General features: G+C 43.1%; 1 protein-coding gene across 2 annotated transcripts in view; it reads left to right on the top strand.

Annotated features, from left to right (window-relative positions):
- Window positions 1-18,052, top strand: part of ASTN1 (astrotactin 1) — a 356,098-nt gene that overhangs the window by 251,273 nt on the left and 86,773 nt on the right. For both annotated transcript variants that reach the window (XM_068986030.1, XM_068986031.1), the window contains exons 12-16: window positions 1,616-1,782; window positions 4,906-5,100; window positions 6,415-6,542; window positions 14,486-14,590; window positions 16,930-17,118. In XM_068986030.1, the coding sequence (XP_068842131.1) occupies window positions 1,616-1,782; window positions 4,906-5,100; window positions 6,415-6,542; window positions 14,486-14,590; window positions 16,930-17,118 (784 nt within the window). The remainder of the gene's footprint in view (window positions 1-1,615; window positions 1,783-4,905; window positions 5,101-6,414; window positions 6,543-14,485; window positions 14,591-16,929; window positions 17,119-18,052) is intronic.

Genomic DNA, 18,052 nt, shown 5'->3' with positions numbered 1-18,052 from the left:
GGTTTGGTTCTAGTTTTGAAGGAGTGTGTTAGCTAGCTGATAGTAGGTCAGATCTAGACAGACCTGCCCAGATCTGCCCCATACAGACTGCTGGACCCTGGGCAAGTTATCTGTCTCCTTCCATCCTGTTGGAAAGACTCAGTTGTAACGCAGACACACAGCCTCTATTGCACAGACAGAGGAAGTGGGTTGGCAAAAAAATATATCCATTGGCTTTTAGATGGAGTCCAGTGAGGTGAGAAGTTTATGCATTAATTGGCAATGCTAATAGTTTCCAAGTCTATTAAATGAGAATAATATGGGCTTCCCAGGTGGTGCTAGTGGTAAAGAATCCACCTGCCAGTGCAGGTAAACATGAGACACAGGTTCTATCCCTGGGTCAGGAAGATCCCCTGGAGGAGGGCATAGCAACCCACTCCAGTATTCTTGCCTAGAGAATCCCATGGACAGAGGAGCCTGGCAGGCTACAGTCCATGGCGTCGCAAAGAGTCAGACACGACTCAAGTGACTTAGCACATAACAAAGCAACAGCTACTAGTAAGTGTTCAGTTTACAGTGACTGTTGCATGAGAGCCTGATGCTGCTGTGAGGCGATGACGGTGCATCCAAGTCACGGGCTCCACAGCCAGCCAGCCAGGGTTTTAGGATGGTCCTCCTGTGATCAGTCATGTGACATTAGGAAGGTTAGGCTTTCTGTGCCCCAGTGTCTTCACATGTAAATTGAGGATGATCAGCCTGCTTACCTTATGAGATGCTGTGAGGGTTATATAAGTAAGACGTAGGAATGTTGGCCACTGCCTGGCTTACCATGGGTGCCTTGTGAGCCTTCCTACTGTTCCCCAAGCCTCCCTGTCCTCCCTGAGACCTGACCAGTTACCTCTTCCTGGATCACCTCCTTTGCTGTCATTCTTGAGAAGTTTTACCCTGAGTGTCCAGGGAACTGGGGTAAAGCCGAAACCCAAGTGTGGTCCCTGTGGGTCTTCGAGGTCATGCCCTTGACTGTGCATCTTCCCCAGGGCACCCTTGAACATCACAAGTGCAGCCACTGTCTCTAGGAGAGCTGTCAAACCTCCTTTCAAGGTCATGGAGGAGGTCCACTTCCTTCTTCCAGCTTGCAGTCCTGACTCAGTCCACTTTCTCCAACACTGCCATCCGTCACCAGTGTTGACAAAGTGCTTTGAAACGTAAAAAAATAAAGTCCTATTAATCCAAAGTCCAAACAGAAGCACTCCCTGCCCCTTGCCCAAAGGAATCCCTGAGAATGCATTTTAATTCTGGCCCATCGCTTCCACTCTCCTGCCAGCCTAAGGCCCAGCTGGGAGGCCGGAGCACCTCGGCACTGTCTTGCCACTGTGCTCCCTTCCAGCCTGCTTGGAGGGATCAGCTTTAATGCAGATGTGTCTGATCTGTGCCCAGAGAGAAGAAGCAAGAGGTCAAAATAGGTCCCTTGCTTTTACAGGGAGTCCAGCATAGTGGGAAATTCGTGCACTACTAATCAGTGTTGATGGTTTCAAGTCTGAGTGCTAAAAATAGGCATCAGTGGCTACACTCTGGTTCCCAGATAACCCCGGCCCCTGGCTCACCCACCTGTGTGGATGCTTTCTGATTGTGCCAGTGTCCCTCCGGACTCAGCCCCATGAAGGACAGCTCCGGCTGCTACGACCGCCACATTGGGGTGGACTGCTCTGATGGCTTCAACGGGGGCTGTGAGCAGCTGTGTCTGCAGCAGATGGCGCCCTTCCCGGACGACCCCGCCGTGTACAACATCCTCATGTTCTGTGGGTGAGTCGAGCTGCCCTCGAGGCCAAGCTGCTGGCTGGGATGTGGAACTTTCAGAAAAGTAGATCACAGGGAACTGGTCAACCTAGGCGAGCCCTTAGGGTTTCTGAGGAAACTGCCTTCAGGACTGAAGAGAAGCATTTGTGAAGTCAGAGTTGGGAGGAGACTCAGGGAAAGTCCGTGTCAGCACTGACTATAAGAGAAAAACCCCTAAATCATTGCCGGCTTACGCTAGAATTTCCAAACTGTGTTTTGTGGTGCTATGTTAATTGCTTTGTGGCAGTAGCATGCTGTGGTCCAAAAGCCTGGGGAAGATTATGTAAAGCTAATCACGTATCAAAGAAGGGAAGAAGTGGGAGTGCAGGCATGGTTGAATTCTGCCACCGAAGTCCCAGCATTTGGTGCAGCCATACTCCCTTGGACATAGACAATCTTCAGTGTAAAAAGCCATTTCCCATGGAGCGGCTTGGTCCCGTCATTTGTTCTAAGGCTCGCCCCATGAGGGCAGGTGATGCCGCTCCATTTTACAGTTGACAAAACTCAGTGATGCACCTGTGAGGTTGAGACCCTCAAGACTGGGGAGTTGCTAAGTGGGAAGATGAGCACTAGAATTCAGGCCCCCTCTGGTTTTTTTCAAAAATTCTGCAGTTTCCTCAAAATTTAAATTTATACCACTGACTGGAATTATATTTAAAAATATTTTCATGGTATATTTATAAAGCAAGTAAAGATTTGGCCTGTTCTTCTGCAGCCGTGGTTTCCTCCCCCTCTTCCTCCAGCTCACCTCCCCTGCCTCCTTCCCTGTCTCTCCTCTCCTGCCTGTCAGGGAGAGCACTGATTTTATGCCACATGCCCTGCTGGGCACAGGGCTGCCAAGATGAAGGACATGTAGTTCTTGTCCTCAAGGATCTCACAATCCAATAGGCTTGCAATGCAAATCAGTGTTTATAGGAATAAAGCTATGCTGGATTGTTGCTAAAAGCCAGTGCCTGCCTTGAGTAATAATCATGAGAAGATTATTCAGTGGACTAGTAATGTTATTTTATTATATTTCATTTTATTTTCTTTCTTTGAAATTGAGCAATATTCCTGTTTAGTTTTTTTTTTTTTTGTAAAATCCCATTCCATAAATGGAAGCTTGATCTCAGTGCGTCTATAATGGTATCATTATGATTGACCCACTTCAATTAATGAAGTAAATGTAGCCAAAGTTGCATCGCACTCATTTATTTAATAAACGTGTTTGAGCACCCACTCTGTGCAGACAACCTAGTTAAGTGTCACGTGTAGGAGACAGAGCAGGATGTGAGGTCTGTTCTCCTCCCTCTCAGAGGAGTTTACAGTGGGATACACAGCCAGGGCCACAGAGGACGAATGGTTGGATGGCATCATTGACTCAATGGACATGAGTCTGAGCCAACTCTGGGAGATAGTGAAGAACAGGGAAGCCTGGCAGGCTGCAGTCCACGGGGCTGCACAGAATCAGATGCAGCTGGCCAGCTGAACAACAATGTGCAGCCATGAGCACAAAGAATGGTGGAGCTGGGGCGGGGGAAAGGGCAAGTTGTCGAGATGCTCAGGGTGGACTGAGAGGGAACCTTCATTCCTTCATGGGTCTCAAGTCTGTTGCTTAGACCATTCAGTAGGTCCCTAACTGGACTTTTCTTTCCTATTTCATCAGAATTTGGTACACATGTATATTTAGCACTCTCCAAGCCACTATATATATAGCCTGCCAAAAGAAGTCCTTGATTTGAGGTTCTTTAGGAAGACCAAATCACATGCGCTTATAATTAAAGGCTCTGCTTACACCTGTTCACACGATATATAAATGGTAAATGGGGGATGCAACAATGTTGCATTAACATAGGCTCCATTTGTACCTCTGCTAATGAGGATAGCAACATTTAATGAGCACCTATTAGAAGCTAGGCACCTTCTTTATCTTAATCTTCTCAGTAACCCAACCAAGCAGCTACTGTTTTTCCCACTTTTACAGATGTGGAAACTGGAGCTTTTGAGAGGTCAGTCAATGGATTCAAGGTCATTCAGTAAAGGGCAGCATTATTGCCATGATAAAATTGCTTCTCAGCACTTAAAACTATGATTATTTGTTCCTCTCTTTAGAACAGAGGTCTTTATCTTATTGCAATATTTACTGTAGATAGCAATAAATGATGTGTTTTAATGTCATGAATATCTATAAATTCTAAATTTGGAATGCTTCTAAGGAGAGACCCAAATTAAATCAATATGCTTTTAAAATGACAGCTTTATCAAAATATTTCTTACTTGAAGGAACAAATTGTGTTCTTCTCACTAGAACTACAAATAGAGCCCCATTAATGACTTACGGGTCATTGACCTGTATTTACCAACATTAGTATTGCTCTTCCATTAGAGTAACTGCACATGCTTAATGGGGAGGACACCCAGGAGGTGTCCACACAGCATGTCCTAGTAACTATTTCGTTCAGGAAGGCTATTCTGAATGAAGGGGGAGTTAATACGGGTTGATCTTGTGTTTGGACACATTCAAACAGAACACAGCTGCAAGATGATCCATCTTTTTAATTTCTTAGTTGACTTGTCACAGGACCAGATTAGAAGGTTATTAATTTGTTAAGTGTCATTCTTTTTGCTGCCTAATTACCCTCCAAACAAATGCAGGGTCTGACCGTATAGATTGTTCTAGAGAAAGGCTCTAGAACATCTCGGATTTAAATGTGTCTACTCACATGGTAAAACAACTATACTCCAATTTAAAAAAAAAAAAGGTTTCCAAGGAGTGGGTGATAAATATGTTAATTCATTTATAAGCTTATCTCCAGTGTTTCTTACCGTATCTGGGAAATCATACGTGTAGAGGAGAGAGAACTACAGAGCTCTGGAAAGCACTTATCTGCGAAGGAAAGGTGAGAGGTTCTGTATGATCACATAATGCAAGGAGACGCCGTTTATAGACCTAAGAAACCGAGTTATAAAGCGGACAAAATCAATTCAGGATACTCATAATCTTTGGTGATCCAACACTCTTCTGAAGGCATTTTTTTCCCCCAACCTAGGAGTTGGCTGCATGGCTTATTGATGGAATAACTTCTTATCTTGAGTTTTCCACTGTGCTAGATGCATCGAGGATTACAAGCTTGGTGTGGACGGACGCTCTTGCCAGCTCATCGCGGAGACATGCCCAGAGGGAGGTGACTGTGGGGAAAGCAGAGAGCTTCCCATGAACCAGACCCTCTTTGGGGAGATGTTCTTTGGTTACAATAACCATTCCAAGGAAGTGGCGGCTGGACAGGTGCTGAAAGGAACGTTCAGGTGAACCCCACATCCACAGAGCTGGTTATTCAGGGCTGTTGATGAATCTTGTCCCTGATGGGCCATAAAGCCAGCATAAAGTCTTGTATCTTGGATCCATGTAAATGCAACCCTAAAATGATAGGTTACTTTCTACCCCCTGGTCTTTTCTAGGTTTACACTCCTTCTTCCAGAACCCAAGAATCATGAACAGTAAAGTGTTAAGTAAATTTTAACTTGTCCAGGCAGGGACTGTAAGATTTTCCATGGAAGGCACCACAAAGTGGCCAGGTTCTGTCATCCCTCTGAGTCTTGACATGTGAGTCAATCTAGAATAAGTCCCCATTTTGGTCCAAGAATCCCTGAAGGACCCTGAGATCCTTGCAGGGAATATTCAAGGTCCTGCCTTTTCCAACTACAGAGAGCGTGGGTTTTCTTCATATACTTTGACCCAAACAATATATTGCAATAAATTGAATGCAGAGGTTTTCCATAAAGTCAGACATTTAAAAAATTTTCAAAAAATGTAAAGTATTGCCACTTGTCATCATTATTCAAAACAAGTTAATATTAAATGGGTTTATTATTGTCATTTAAAATGGATCAATAAATATTTTAAAATTTTTCTTTCATTTTATAATATGAAATTGATAAATGGTAAGTGTTGGTAGATATACAAAAAAAAAAAAAACCTACTTGGAGCATTCAGTTATTTTTAAGAGTGTAAAAGGATCCATAGAACAAAATGTCTTAAACCACTGACTTAGACTATTTCTAGGAGATTCTCCATTTGAGCCCTGTCCTTCGTCTAGCTTAGGTTATTGAGTACATCTTCCTCAGAACCCATGCGTTTCAGGTGATGGTGATGATGAAAGTGTTACAATATGGACCAGCAATTGATAGCAAGCTGGGTCTGGATTCTTACAAGAAAAAATCTGATAGTCAATTTTCAAGCTAGTTCTTGGAGTCAGCTGCGCTTTCTATTACAGACAGTAGACTTTATTAAATTTCTCCTCTTATCCTGGGACCTCATTTGCCAATGGTAAGCAGTGAGGTCTCATAGGGAATGTTGTGGTGGCTGCATTTGCTCTGTGGAGAGGGGCTCAGGGAGTAAGAACTGGAAGGGAGGGAAGAATATTCTCTATCTTGTAAGTAGACCTCTCCCCCCAGCCCTCACCTTACTTCTCACACTCGAATCTTACTTGAGACATGTACACTGAGTGGGGTTCACCACGAGGGGAATATTTGGTCCTCCATGGGTTGAGATACAGCTCCCCCACTGAGGACTGGGGCTCACCTGAATACTCAGAGATGAAAGTCTGCTTCTGTTTTCAGGCAAAACAACTTTGCTCGAGGTTTAGACCAGCAACTGCCAGACGGTCTTGTGGTGGCCACTGTCCCCCTGGAGAATCAGTGCCTGGAGGAAATCTCAGAGCCCACCCCAGACCCCGACTTCCTGACTGGTGAGTGTACCATGCACCTTACTTAACTGGCGGAAGCAAGCAGCTCCCTGTGACCTTACGAGCTCAAGAGTCTTGACCTTGCTTATCTTGGTTTCAAAGCCTGTGATTTCCTTTATACACGCTAAAAGCTCAGTCCTAAAACTGAACATCAGCAGGATTATTTGTCAGTAAAACAGCCAATATTATTACATAATTATCTGCAAAATGGCCATAATAATACCTTTCCCTGCTAGCTTTATTAGGATGCTCTGAAAACAAATGAGATAATAGATATGTAAGAGTTAAGAGTTCTCAATGGATTAGAGGAAGTGACCGGGTCAAGAGTAGAGGTAGAAAGAAGGTGGATTGCTTTGAGGCTGAGTATCTGTCATCTGCATGGCTGGGTTTCCCTGACCAGTGCCTAGAGAGCAGTGTGAGGGAATAGAAAAGGATAGAGCTTTGTTGTCAACGACCCTGAGTCTGACTGTCAAACGAGTCCTAGCTCTGCTACATTCTCGCTGTGTGACATTAGACAGTACAGCCTCTTGGGGTATCATGGCCCCCATTGTAAATGGAGATTCTAGCACCTGTTCCTCAATGTTGTTTTGAGCCCAATGGCACTCCTCTTCTGGGCTCATTATGGATGAAGATATGGGGTGCTTGGGAGAGGTGGGCATACCTGGGGATGCTTCTCCATTCTATGCCACTGAAGACACCAGTGAGTGCTTCCTGGACCAAAGAAGACACTTCAGAGGTTTCCAGAGACCCATACGAGGCAGCCAGCTGGGAACTCGGCATCACTTACTAGAAGGCTGGACACGAGCTCGTCTGCTGTCAGCTCTGGTTATTTCTCCATGCTCCTCTTCCTTCTCCATTCTATGTCTTCCTTATTCTAGACCTTTATCCCCTTTATTACCCCCTTTTCTGAAGAATGGCTTGAACTGAATGTGAGCCTTTTTCAGATATCATGTCTGAAACATTCCTTTAGACTGGAATGGGATTAGAAGCAGGTCCATCTGACGTAGCATAGCACAGTGATTACTAGCTCAGCCTCTGGGGCCTGACAGCAGTTCTCAGCTCTTCAGTGGCTGTGCAATCTGGGACAAGTTACTTACCTTCTCTGTGCCTCAGTTTTTTTTACCTGTAAAAAAGGGATGTTATAACATTGTCTTTCTGATAGGATTAGTATAAAGAATAAATATTTGTAAAGTTTTTAGAGCAGTTCCTGATGCATAGTGAGATGAATGTTTAGTAAATAAATAAATATACCAAAGGAGAAAGAAAATATGGACACTCAAGCTCCCAAATTGTATCTCCCTTATAGCGGAAGGAAAGAGAACAAGAGACAAAACAATTAGATATTTTCTGTACTGGAAATAAATCTAAATAAGCTGCCTTCTAAAATATTGCACGCGTGCATATGTGCCTGCACACACACACACGTCTGAAAAAATTAAAGTGCACCTCTGGGTGTATTACTGCAGCCTACATTGCTAGTGTTTGGCAATCTGGTTTTCTTGTTTCCATGTCATTTGCTGAGAAACACTTCCTGAGCGTGTGTAAAATGCCTTGTAAAGGAGGTGTGAGATGGCACACAGAAGCGGGACAGGCTCCACACCACCACTAAACCACCTGGCTTCTGTTTAGTGAGTCACCAGGACAACTTGCTCACACGTTAGAATTTACGTGGAAGTGGGGAGCTGGACTTCAGATGCCAGGCTGGAGGACACAGTCCTGGATGCTACCTGAACTTTGGGGGTGGGGGAAGGTGAACAGGTTTGAGAAACATCAGGAAAACATGTGTCTGAATCTCCATCTTTGGAAAGAAGAAAAAGATCCAAACTTGGTTCTCATCCACAAGGGAAATATCTTTCTTCCCCATGTCCTTGGACCCCTCCTGGTTTGGCATATCTGAGGCCAAAGGAGAAGGATGTCCTGGTGGGACACTTCTTTTTCATGGTTTGAGGCAATGGCATTCCTAAAAGTATAGAGAGAATTTTTTGTGACCTGCTAATTTTATTCCCAGCCTTTTATTTTTTAACCTATTTTGATTAAAAAGTGATACCAGTTAGACTAAAAGTAGGCATTTCCTTTGATGTAAGAAGGAATCAGTCTTGTTTTTCTCAAAGCCCGGAATAACTAGAAGAACCAGTTAAAAGGGGGACTTCCCTGGTGATCCAGTGGCTACGACCCCATGCTCCCAGTGCAGGGGACCCAGGCTCCACCCCGAGAGAGGAAACTAGATCGCACATCCTGCAACTAAGAGCTTGCATGCTGCAATTGCCAATGCAAGAGACACAGGTTTGTTCCCTGGGTGGGGAAGATCCTCTGAAGTAGGAAATGGCAACCCACTCCCGGATTCTTGTCTGGAAAAATCCATAGGCAGAGGAGCCTGGCTGGCGGGCTGCAGTACTGTTATAGCCATGCATTCCAGGAAACAAACTCACTCAGAAGGACAATGCAGATAGTGGAGTGCAGCTTATTACACCAGTGGGCCCAAAGCAGAGTCTCCTCTCGGCCAAGGACCCCAACCAGTTTTTGTGAAAACCTTATATACCCTAAGTGTATTTGTTCAAACCCATCTCCCCAGATTCCTTGAAACTAGCCTGGACAAGGTAAAGGAGAGATACGATAAAAGTTAACCCGTGATTCCTGTGTCACAAGAATAGATAAACAGTGGATATTTATCAATAGGCCTGTGGTCATATCCTGATAAACATAATGGAATTTACCACTTTGTTCTGTTACAGAGATAATTAGCATATTCTTTTAGGCAACGGGGAGTCCAAGTCCAAGTCCTGAGGCTCTTTTATCCAGGGGGTCTGGTTTTCCATCGGTATGCCATTTATATAGACACCGGGCACAAAGTTCAGAATCCACTGGGAGGGTGACCGTGCGTGTAGCCTAATGTTCGCAGCCTGGCCTAAGACGGAGTCAGGCTCTGTCTGCTTTCTCCTTCAGTACACGTGGCTGCAAAGAGTCAGACACAACTGAGGGACTGAGCGCGCACACACACAACTAAAAGTAGAAAGATTCCCTGTGCGCCACAACTAAGACCAGCCAAATGCATACATATTTGGAAAAAAAAAATAATCAGTTAAAGAGACTGTTGACCACATTTCTTCCATATTTATTTTCTAGTTCTGGTAGCATTTTAATTATATCTTTCCTGAGAGTCATACAGAGAATGTCATAGCGTGCCTCACTATGCACTATTATAGGTCTAAATCCCCTTAAAACTTTAAGCTTAGAAGATTTTAGAGCAAAAAATGATCTTCAAATTCTTCAATATCCGCATTTTCAAGCATTTTATTTTATTTTTTATGAAAAAACAGTGCTCCACTCATAAGTCGGTTGTCTTCAAATTTCTTTGGAAAGACTATAGCATCAACCTGTCAGCAATTTGTAACACCTGAGCATGGAAGCGATTCCAAGAAGTCCTGCCCTAAAGAAATACTTAGTCCAGCAATTTCCTAATCTATTTAACTAGAGAATCCTTTTACACATAACAGATGTTTGCATCTTTCAGAATTATTGGCCTAAAGAAAGTACTGGAGGGATTTCCTTTGGTGATCCAGTGGTTAAGAGTCCGCCTGCCAGTGCAGGGGACACAGGTATGATCCCTGGTCCAGGAACTAAGATCCCACAAGACACAGGGCAACTAAGCCTGTGTGCCCCAGCTACTGAGCCCACGTACCCTAGAGCTTGTGTTCCACAGCAAAAGCCACTGCAATGAGAAGCCCACACACCGCAGTGAATAAGATCTTCCCGACCCGCGATCAAACCCGGGTCTCCCGCATTGCAGGCAGGCGCTTTACCGTCTGAATCACCAGGGAAGCCCTGGTGGGCTGACTTTATAGAAGACAGCTGAATTCTCTCCTCTGCATTCAGTTTATTTTAATATATTGTTTGGGTCAAAGTATATGAAGAAAACCCATGCTTTCTGTAGTTGAAAAAGGCAGGACCTTGAATATTCCGTGTAAAGATCTCAGGGTCCCTCAGGGATTCTTGGACCACAATGGGGACCTATTCTAGACCGACTCACACGCCAAGACTCAGCCTTGCTCTCCACAACTAGAGAAAACCTGCACACAGCAACAAAGACCCAGTACAGCCAAAAATAAAAGAATGTACTGGAAAGTTACTGATGTATGTGTTTTATCTTGCACACTTCTTTCCTCCTTATCAAAACAGTTAAGAACTCGGAGCTTTACTAGCCTTTCTGGGTGTTATAAGCATGTGGAAATAAATGAAGACCAACAAAATGAAAACAGGTGAAGGCTACTTACACACAGCGAGGGAGTCAGCCACCATCACCTGCTTTTTTGCAGAGACCAAGAGACAGAGAAATAGGAAAGCTGTAAAGTGGGAAAAAAGGAGGGCTTCAGATAGGCACTGACTGGCATGTAGGCTGTTGGCAGGTAGATGACCCAACTCACCAGGAGGGAGGTATTCTTAGGTGAATGTTTAGGAGATGTATTTGACTCTCTCCGGTGGAACCTAACTTGCAAGCAAGAACAAAAACTAGGGAAGCTGTCAGTTATTACTCAAGTCTTAATCAAGTCCTGGTGATTTTGGCTTGATTGTTACAGGAGTTATTGTTTGGCTTGCTGAACTTTTAATAGACAGTGGTCTGACTTCCTACGAGTCTGACTTAGAGATGATAGGCTCGCTTCTTGGGCTGGTTGCTGTAGATTGTCAGAGTTCTAGTGTTACATGTGGCCTGGCCATTATCCATTTGATTTTCAGTCTCTCAGCTGAGAAAAACAAGAGAGTGTAGCGGCGCACCAAGGAGGTAGAGGAGGCCACATTCATGGGCATATTGGGTGCCATAATCAAGAAATCCTATGTGAAGATTCAGAGCTCTGGGCTTTTTTGGAATTTCTTGAAGTTCATTCAAAGGAAGCGGACTCTTATCTTCAGCACTTTGGGGATTAAACGTCCCCTTGACATTTCAATACAATAACAGGAGCAGACGAAATTCCTTATTTTCTTTTTTCCTCCCTCCCTTCCTTGTCTCCTTTGTTTTCTTTCCTCCTTATCTTCCTTGCCTGCCTGCTTGCTTTCCTTTCTCTTTTCTTCCTTTCCTTCCTTCTTTTCCTCCTTTCCTCCTTTCTTTCTTTCACACAGGTCTATTCATTCATTCTTTTTTCAAGCATATGAACAGAAAAATAGTCTCCTTTCTTGAGAAAATAGATATTTTGGTTGGAAAAAAAGTCATTCACAAAAGTATCCCAAATCATAATAAAAGAAAAAACTAGAACTCACTGCATTGCAAGGTCATACTGAGAAAGAACTCTATGACTCAGCAAGAAAATACATACTTTAAAATATCCCTTTCTTTTTAACTAATGGAAGTATTATCTGTAAGTGAGCACAGAACATCATTTCCCGAGCATTCACAGTTACGTAACTGTTTCCCTGACTGTGGTGTAGGGTAAATGCACTCAGTAGAATTGCTGTTTAGCAGTGAAGTAACGGAGTTCGGATGTTTGGCTCAACCTGGCTGAGTGTGAGACACTGGCACCCCTGCTCACCCCCAACATCCAAGCTTGCTTTCTGCTTTCCTCCTTCTGTTGACCTGAACTAAGGCCTGGGAATTTATAACAAAAACATCAGTTAACAAATGCCAGGTTCACACAGTTAGGGGTAATGATCTCTATGATGCATCATATTTTCTCCATGGGTTTTTATACCTGTAACTTTATTTTGTCCTGATAACCTACCTATAAAGTAGCCTGGATGAATTCCATTCTCCCCTATTTTTCAGATACAAAAACTGAAAGAAATGAGTTGCCGAGCCCCAACTCACACAGCTGATTGGAATTACAGAATTGAAAAGGAAGCCAGGGGTCATCTCAGCTCAGCTGCTCACTTTACAGATGCAATGCTGGGAACCACTAGGTCCCCTGGCCAAGTCCCACCTCCTGATTCCCTGCCCTTTTCTTTTCCTGCTAGGAAACAATTCCCTTAAAGGGAATGTCTTCTGATATATTGAAAAAAAAAATCTTTATTTATCAGGCTTGCTGTCTTTTTATTAATAGAGTTTCTGAAATAACAGCAAGCTGATGAGCCAGCATCAGTAGAGAACATGTGCTTCATAGAACAGTTTTACAAAACATGCACATTATAACTCTAAGAAAACATACCTTGGAGGCCTGTGAGTGCAGTCTTATACTTGTGAAGTTAGAATTTCCTTTATATGCTTCTACGATTAACATAAAGGCTAAAAGCCGGAGTATACAGAAGTATAACTGCCATCACAAAGCTTAATGCCCTAAAACAAGAGCATCTGAAAGGAAGAATACTGAAAACCCTTTCTGAGTTTCAAGTAACTTATCTTTGATTACCTGAGATCAAATTTAAGCAATTGATTCAGTAAGCACCTCTCCTGACCTTTTTTTCCACTTTTCTTATCTATAATTATTCCCATATGATTCACACAGAAATGGAAATTTGGCAATTACTTAGCTAATTTGATTGGAGTTGACAAGCAGCTAATTAATCCCGCCCACTCTTCATCCAGTTTAGGTACTAAATTAGTTGATTTAGCTCCAAGGAAGCATGGGTCAAAATGGCAAGATAATTCACTATGTGTATGTTATTGCCATTATATTTATGCAGACACATTCACTATCTAAGTTTATCATATCTGTGATCATTATATTTGCATATGTACATATATATATACACATACACATATGCATACATTAGGCAGATAAATGAAGCTAAAATTGACTTTCTAAAGTTAGCAAGGTGATTTCTTTGTTTCCTATGGCCTAATTATTTTGTTTCTGTAGCATTTTACATTTATAGTAATGACTAGAATTCCAGTAGAATGCCACTCTTTCTCCAAGGTGTTCAAGCAAGAACAGCTCATTATAGCATCACTAAGAGGCTATATTAATTGAGAATGACCTTGGGTAAGTAACTTGGCTGCTCAGAGCCTCAGTTTTCCCATTTATAAAAGAGGGACCACACATAAAGTCTATCAAGTGTCTGGCACATTGAGGACATTGAGTATGAGGCAGTGGTCCCCAGCCTTTTGGGCACCAGTGACTGGTTTCATGGAAGACAATTTTTTTACAGACCTGGGAGGGGCGGGGGGTGGAGGGCTGTTTTCGGGATGATTCAAATGCATTACATTTATTGTGTGCTTTATTTCACAATAAAGTTAATACTATTATTAACTTTAATTATTATTATATCAGTTTGATAGTAATTATAATAATAGTATTAAACAAATTTAATAATTATAAAATTATGAATTATGATTATGAAATTATAAAAATAATCATCATATGCTATTGTTAAATATCAGCTCCACCTCAGACCATCAGGTGTTAGATCCTGGAGGTTGGGAACCCCTGGTATAGGGCCCATTCCTGCCCCTTACTAACTTACTTATGTTAATACAGTTGCCCCTGGTAAAGACAAAACAGCATTATCAGCTTCAGAGTAATTAAAACCTTAATACTGAACACAAATCAGTTAAATAGGACACAAAAATCAATGTTATCAGGAACGTGAGCTGAGTCAATTACTACAGCTATTAAAGAGAGTAAAAACCTGTGTGCTCCAGCAAGCCTAGAGTTTCATATACGTTTATTAAGGGAGTAGTAGAGGAGAAAGGTTGAGAACCCAGGCCTGGTCTCAGACACACCTGGAACTCTATCTGGCTCTTTATAGGGCCCTTATGTAAACACCCTCTCTAAGCTTCAGTTTTCTCATTTATAAGATACAAACAAAAGCACCTAGCTCACAAGGATCATGTGACTATTTACAAAGTGCTTAGCCAAATGCCTGCCACCAAGTAAAGGTTATAGCTGTTGTTACTATGACTGCAGAAAGTTTCTCCATCCAAGCACGCTTTCTCATTTTCTCACAATTACACCCCCTAACCAGAAGACTTGGGACTTACGAATCAACTGCACACACTGAGCCCTCGTCTCCTCTGTCCCTAGGGATGGTGAACTTCAGTGAGGTGTCCGGATACCCCGTGCTGCAGCACTGGAAGGTCCGCTCTGTCATGTACCACATCAAGCTCAACCAAGTGACTGTCTCTCAGGGTGAGCGCAGCTGTGAGCCGTCCCTCCCACCCACCGCTGGGGTATAGAGTTCCTTCCCAAGGGCGCAAACCTTTTATCCATGTTGAAGATGCCGTCCAAAAATGTAGCCACTGCACAAGATCTATAACCTGTTCACTCGATTCACCCTTCAGGGCAAATGGCTGGAATGGGATCATTTTCTTAGCATAGATTAAATTGCAAGTTCTATCTCGGATGATAGAAGAGATGGAAAGGGCACTGTGGGAACCATGGAAGATGAGCACCTACTTTATCATTTTTCCTGGGGTCATACAAAAGCAGACTTTTTATAAATTGACAGAATAAAATTTTCTAAATGCAAAGAGTATACTTTAGAGGTTCTATCTGCTGAAAGAAATACGAGCAAGAGAGCAATAAAGAGGAAGTGGTAAAGAAAAATAGAAAACAACCCACTCCAGCATTCTTGCCTGGGAATCCCATGGACAGAGGAGCCTGGTGGGCTACAGTCCACGGGGTCACAAACACTTAGACACAATGTAGTAACTAAACAACACAACAAAGATTTCTAAACAGTAAGTAAACAAGATAGATAGATACAGATTTATCTACTATATATGTGTGTGTGTATGTATACACACACACACACACACACACACACACACACACATACTTATGTCTCTGTTTCTAGTAAGTTAAGGAATAGTGAATTCTAAACTTACTTAGAATAAATTATTCCAAAACAGAACAGTGAGGCATCTTGTGTAAGTATTCTTCAAACCTTAGTGATAAATGCCTTGAGTCAAGTTTTCCCTAACATTTGAGCAATCCCACTGAGAAGTTTGCAGAAGAGGAAATATCTAACAAAACGGCCTTAACCTAAGTTTGCATCCCTATTTCACCTCAGCCCCGTGGACTGGAAGAACGTGACTCCGCTCCTTGCTCGGGGGCTACAAGAATGTTCCAAACCTGAGCTTTATGCTCCAGAGTCTGGCTTCGCCGTGTTGAGTGAAAGGGGGTCTAGAGCTGAATGCTTTTGTTGACACAGGATGACAAGACAGGGTGAGAGGACTCAGGGTCGGCAACCAGGGAGGCTGAGCTTTAGGGCCAATGAGAGAGAGATGGAAGGTCAGGGATAGAGAGAAAGAGCAGTGAGACATATACTCATTAAAGGTAAAGCTTGATGCGGAGAGAAAGAAGAGGCATTAAGGATACAGAACATCTCCAGAGTACACACAGGGGTTTAGATCTTTTCTATCACCAGGGTTCTTGGCAAGAAGGGATTATTAGTGAAGTAAAATCTGCTGGTGCAGAAAACGCCTAGAATGAAATAAGCTACTCTTCATTCTAGAAAAACATGGCAATGGAGACCCTACCCTGAGCACATACTCAGTTTGCACTCAGCCCAGACGCTATATGCCTACCAGGGGATAACAGATGGGTATCTCTGCTGCCACATGCCTTTCGAAGCTGCACATGGCATCATGGATGATATGGGTGTCTGCACTTGGGGTCTTAAGCTTGAGCCATGCTCTGCCTTGCTCTGACAGGACACAGGTGTGTCAAAAGGAAGGCTGTACAACGTTGGTCAGAGAAGATACTGGGTTTGAAACATTTGCCATAGGTTATCTTTCTGACAACATAATTCTCTTAAACAGGGAAAGCAAATCCAAGGTTTGTCTGGGGAGGCGAGTGAGGTGGCAAACAGGTTCTTTCTTCCGTTTGCCATTTCCCAGTCTTTATATACTTTTTTCCTAAATAGATATAAGCAGTGTTTTAGTGACTTTCCTTATTATTCGTCTTCCATTGTCTTTGCATTGCCAATGTCTCTGCATGAAGAGCAAAATCCTGCAGACTTTTCTGATCCCTATACACAGTTAAAATACATTTTACACCGTGACCTTGTACATACACACACACTCACATACACACAACAGAAGTTTCATGAAGCCATATTTCATCTTCTGATGGGAAATGTTCTCTGCTGGTATTTGTGTTTCTATTTTAAACTATGCTATTCTCCTTCATTTTTAATGCTATTATTTGAGCTCACTAAGTTGATTTAATGTCATGATTGTGATTTGAAAAAAAAAATTGACTTAAGCAGGTGGGTGGTAGAGATGTGACAATGTTTTACTCAACTTGCACAAAGTTAACAACCAATTGGCTTGAAGAAATATTCTTTTAGGAACTGAAATGTCTGCCTCAGCTACTTGGAAATACTCAGCTGATAGTCCCAGCCAGCTCTCCAGCATCACTTTGGGCCACGTGGCACTTGCAGATTTGAGGCTGGAGGGCCTGAGAAGCCGGGATACCCATATTATGAATCCTCACTCTTAATCCTGGGTGATGTTTCTCCATAGCCCTCAGCAACGCCCTCCACTCCCTGGACGGGGCTACATCTCGTGGGGATTTTGTAGCCTTGTTGGACCAGTTTGGCAACCACTACATCCAGGAAGCTATCTACGGCTTTGAGGAATCCTGCTCTATCTGGTACCCAAACAAGCAGGTCCAGCGGCGACTCTGGCTGGAATATGAAGACATCAGCAAAGGTGAGTGACATGTTCATTGACAAGTTCTATGTTTTGTCCAAGCCCTGGCTGCCTGCATGCATCTATGGGACCAAATGTAGGGAGTCTGTAGGTGAAGGTTTAATTTGCTTCAGTGCTCTTTCCCATCCTTTGAATTGTCAAGGTTTGGTTACTAAAGCTAAATATCAAAACAGAGGTATTTGGGGAAACTTTAGATACAGGATATAGTCAAAGCTATCTGGTCACTGAACTGGTTAATGCAGAGAAAGTAATCTAAAGGTTTTTACCAGCCACCATTCATCCTGCTACCACAGGGCAGGCAATGTATTAGACTGTTCTTCTGCAGTAGGGAGGAAAGAACAGCCTTGCAGCCTCCCTGTCACTTCCTGCCCCCAGCAATCCCATCCTGCGCTGGCTGGCAACCCCTTCCAGTAACTAACTGCATAGCAAACCCCTTCTCATTCCATCCTGCCCTGTGTTTAGGAGCATTTTTTCCTGCTGCTCTGTGCTATGAGAAAATCTCCATTGCCCCGGGTATTTATATAGCTGTGGATAACAGTCTCACAAATGTCCAGTGTTTGATGGCAAGTTAGTATTCAGTCCAAGTATGTATAAGGAACTGGAATTTCTCAAACCTTTTGAATTCACCTTCTAGTGGAGGAGGAGTACTAGCTGGTGAATTTGTATTCTGACTGAGCAAGACTCGGTTTAGAATTGCCATTCATGGAATTTCTTCATCTGAGCTTATCCTCACAGCATTCTGATGAGGCCAAATTATGGGGGTGTGAGTTGTTAAAGGGCAAGTGATGAAATGAGCACAGTGAAAACTCAAGAAGTAGGTCAAGCTAAGATTTGATGACCAGGCTTCCCTCTGAGACTAGGGCTCAGTGGGGAAAATGTGCTCCCATGGCTTAGATGCTCTCTGAGCTCCACACAGATTTCTGTTTTGTCTTGC

The sequence above is a fragment of the Capricornis sumatraensis genome, chromosome 14 (assembly GCF_032405125.1).
Source record: "Capricornis sumatraensis isolate serow.1 chromosome 14, serow.2, whole genome shotgun sequence".
NCBI classification, from domain to species: domain Eukaryota; kingdom Metazoa; phylum Chordata; class Mammalia; order Artiodactyla; family Bovidae; genus Capricornis; species Capricornis sumatraensis.
Note: the sequence above shows the minus strand (reverse complement) of the source record. Positions and strands in the feature narration are given on the sequence as shown.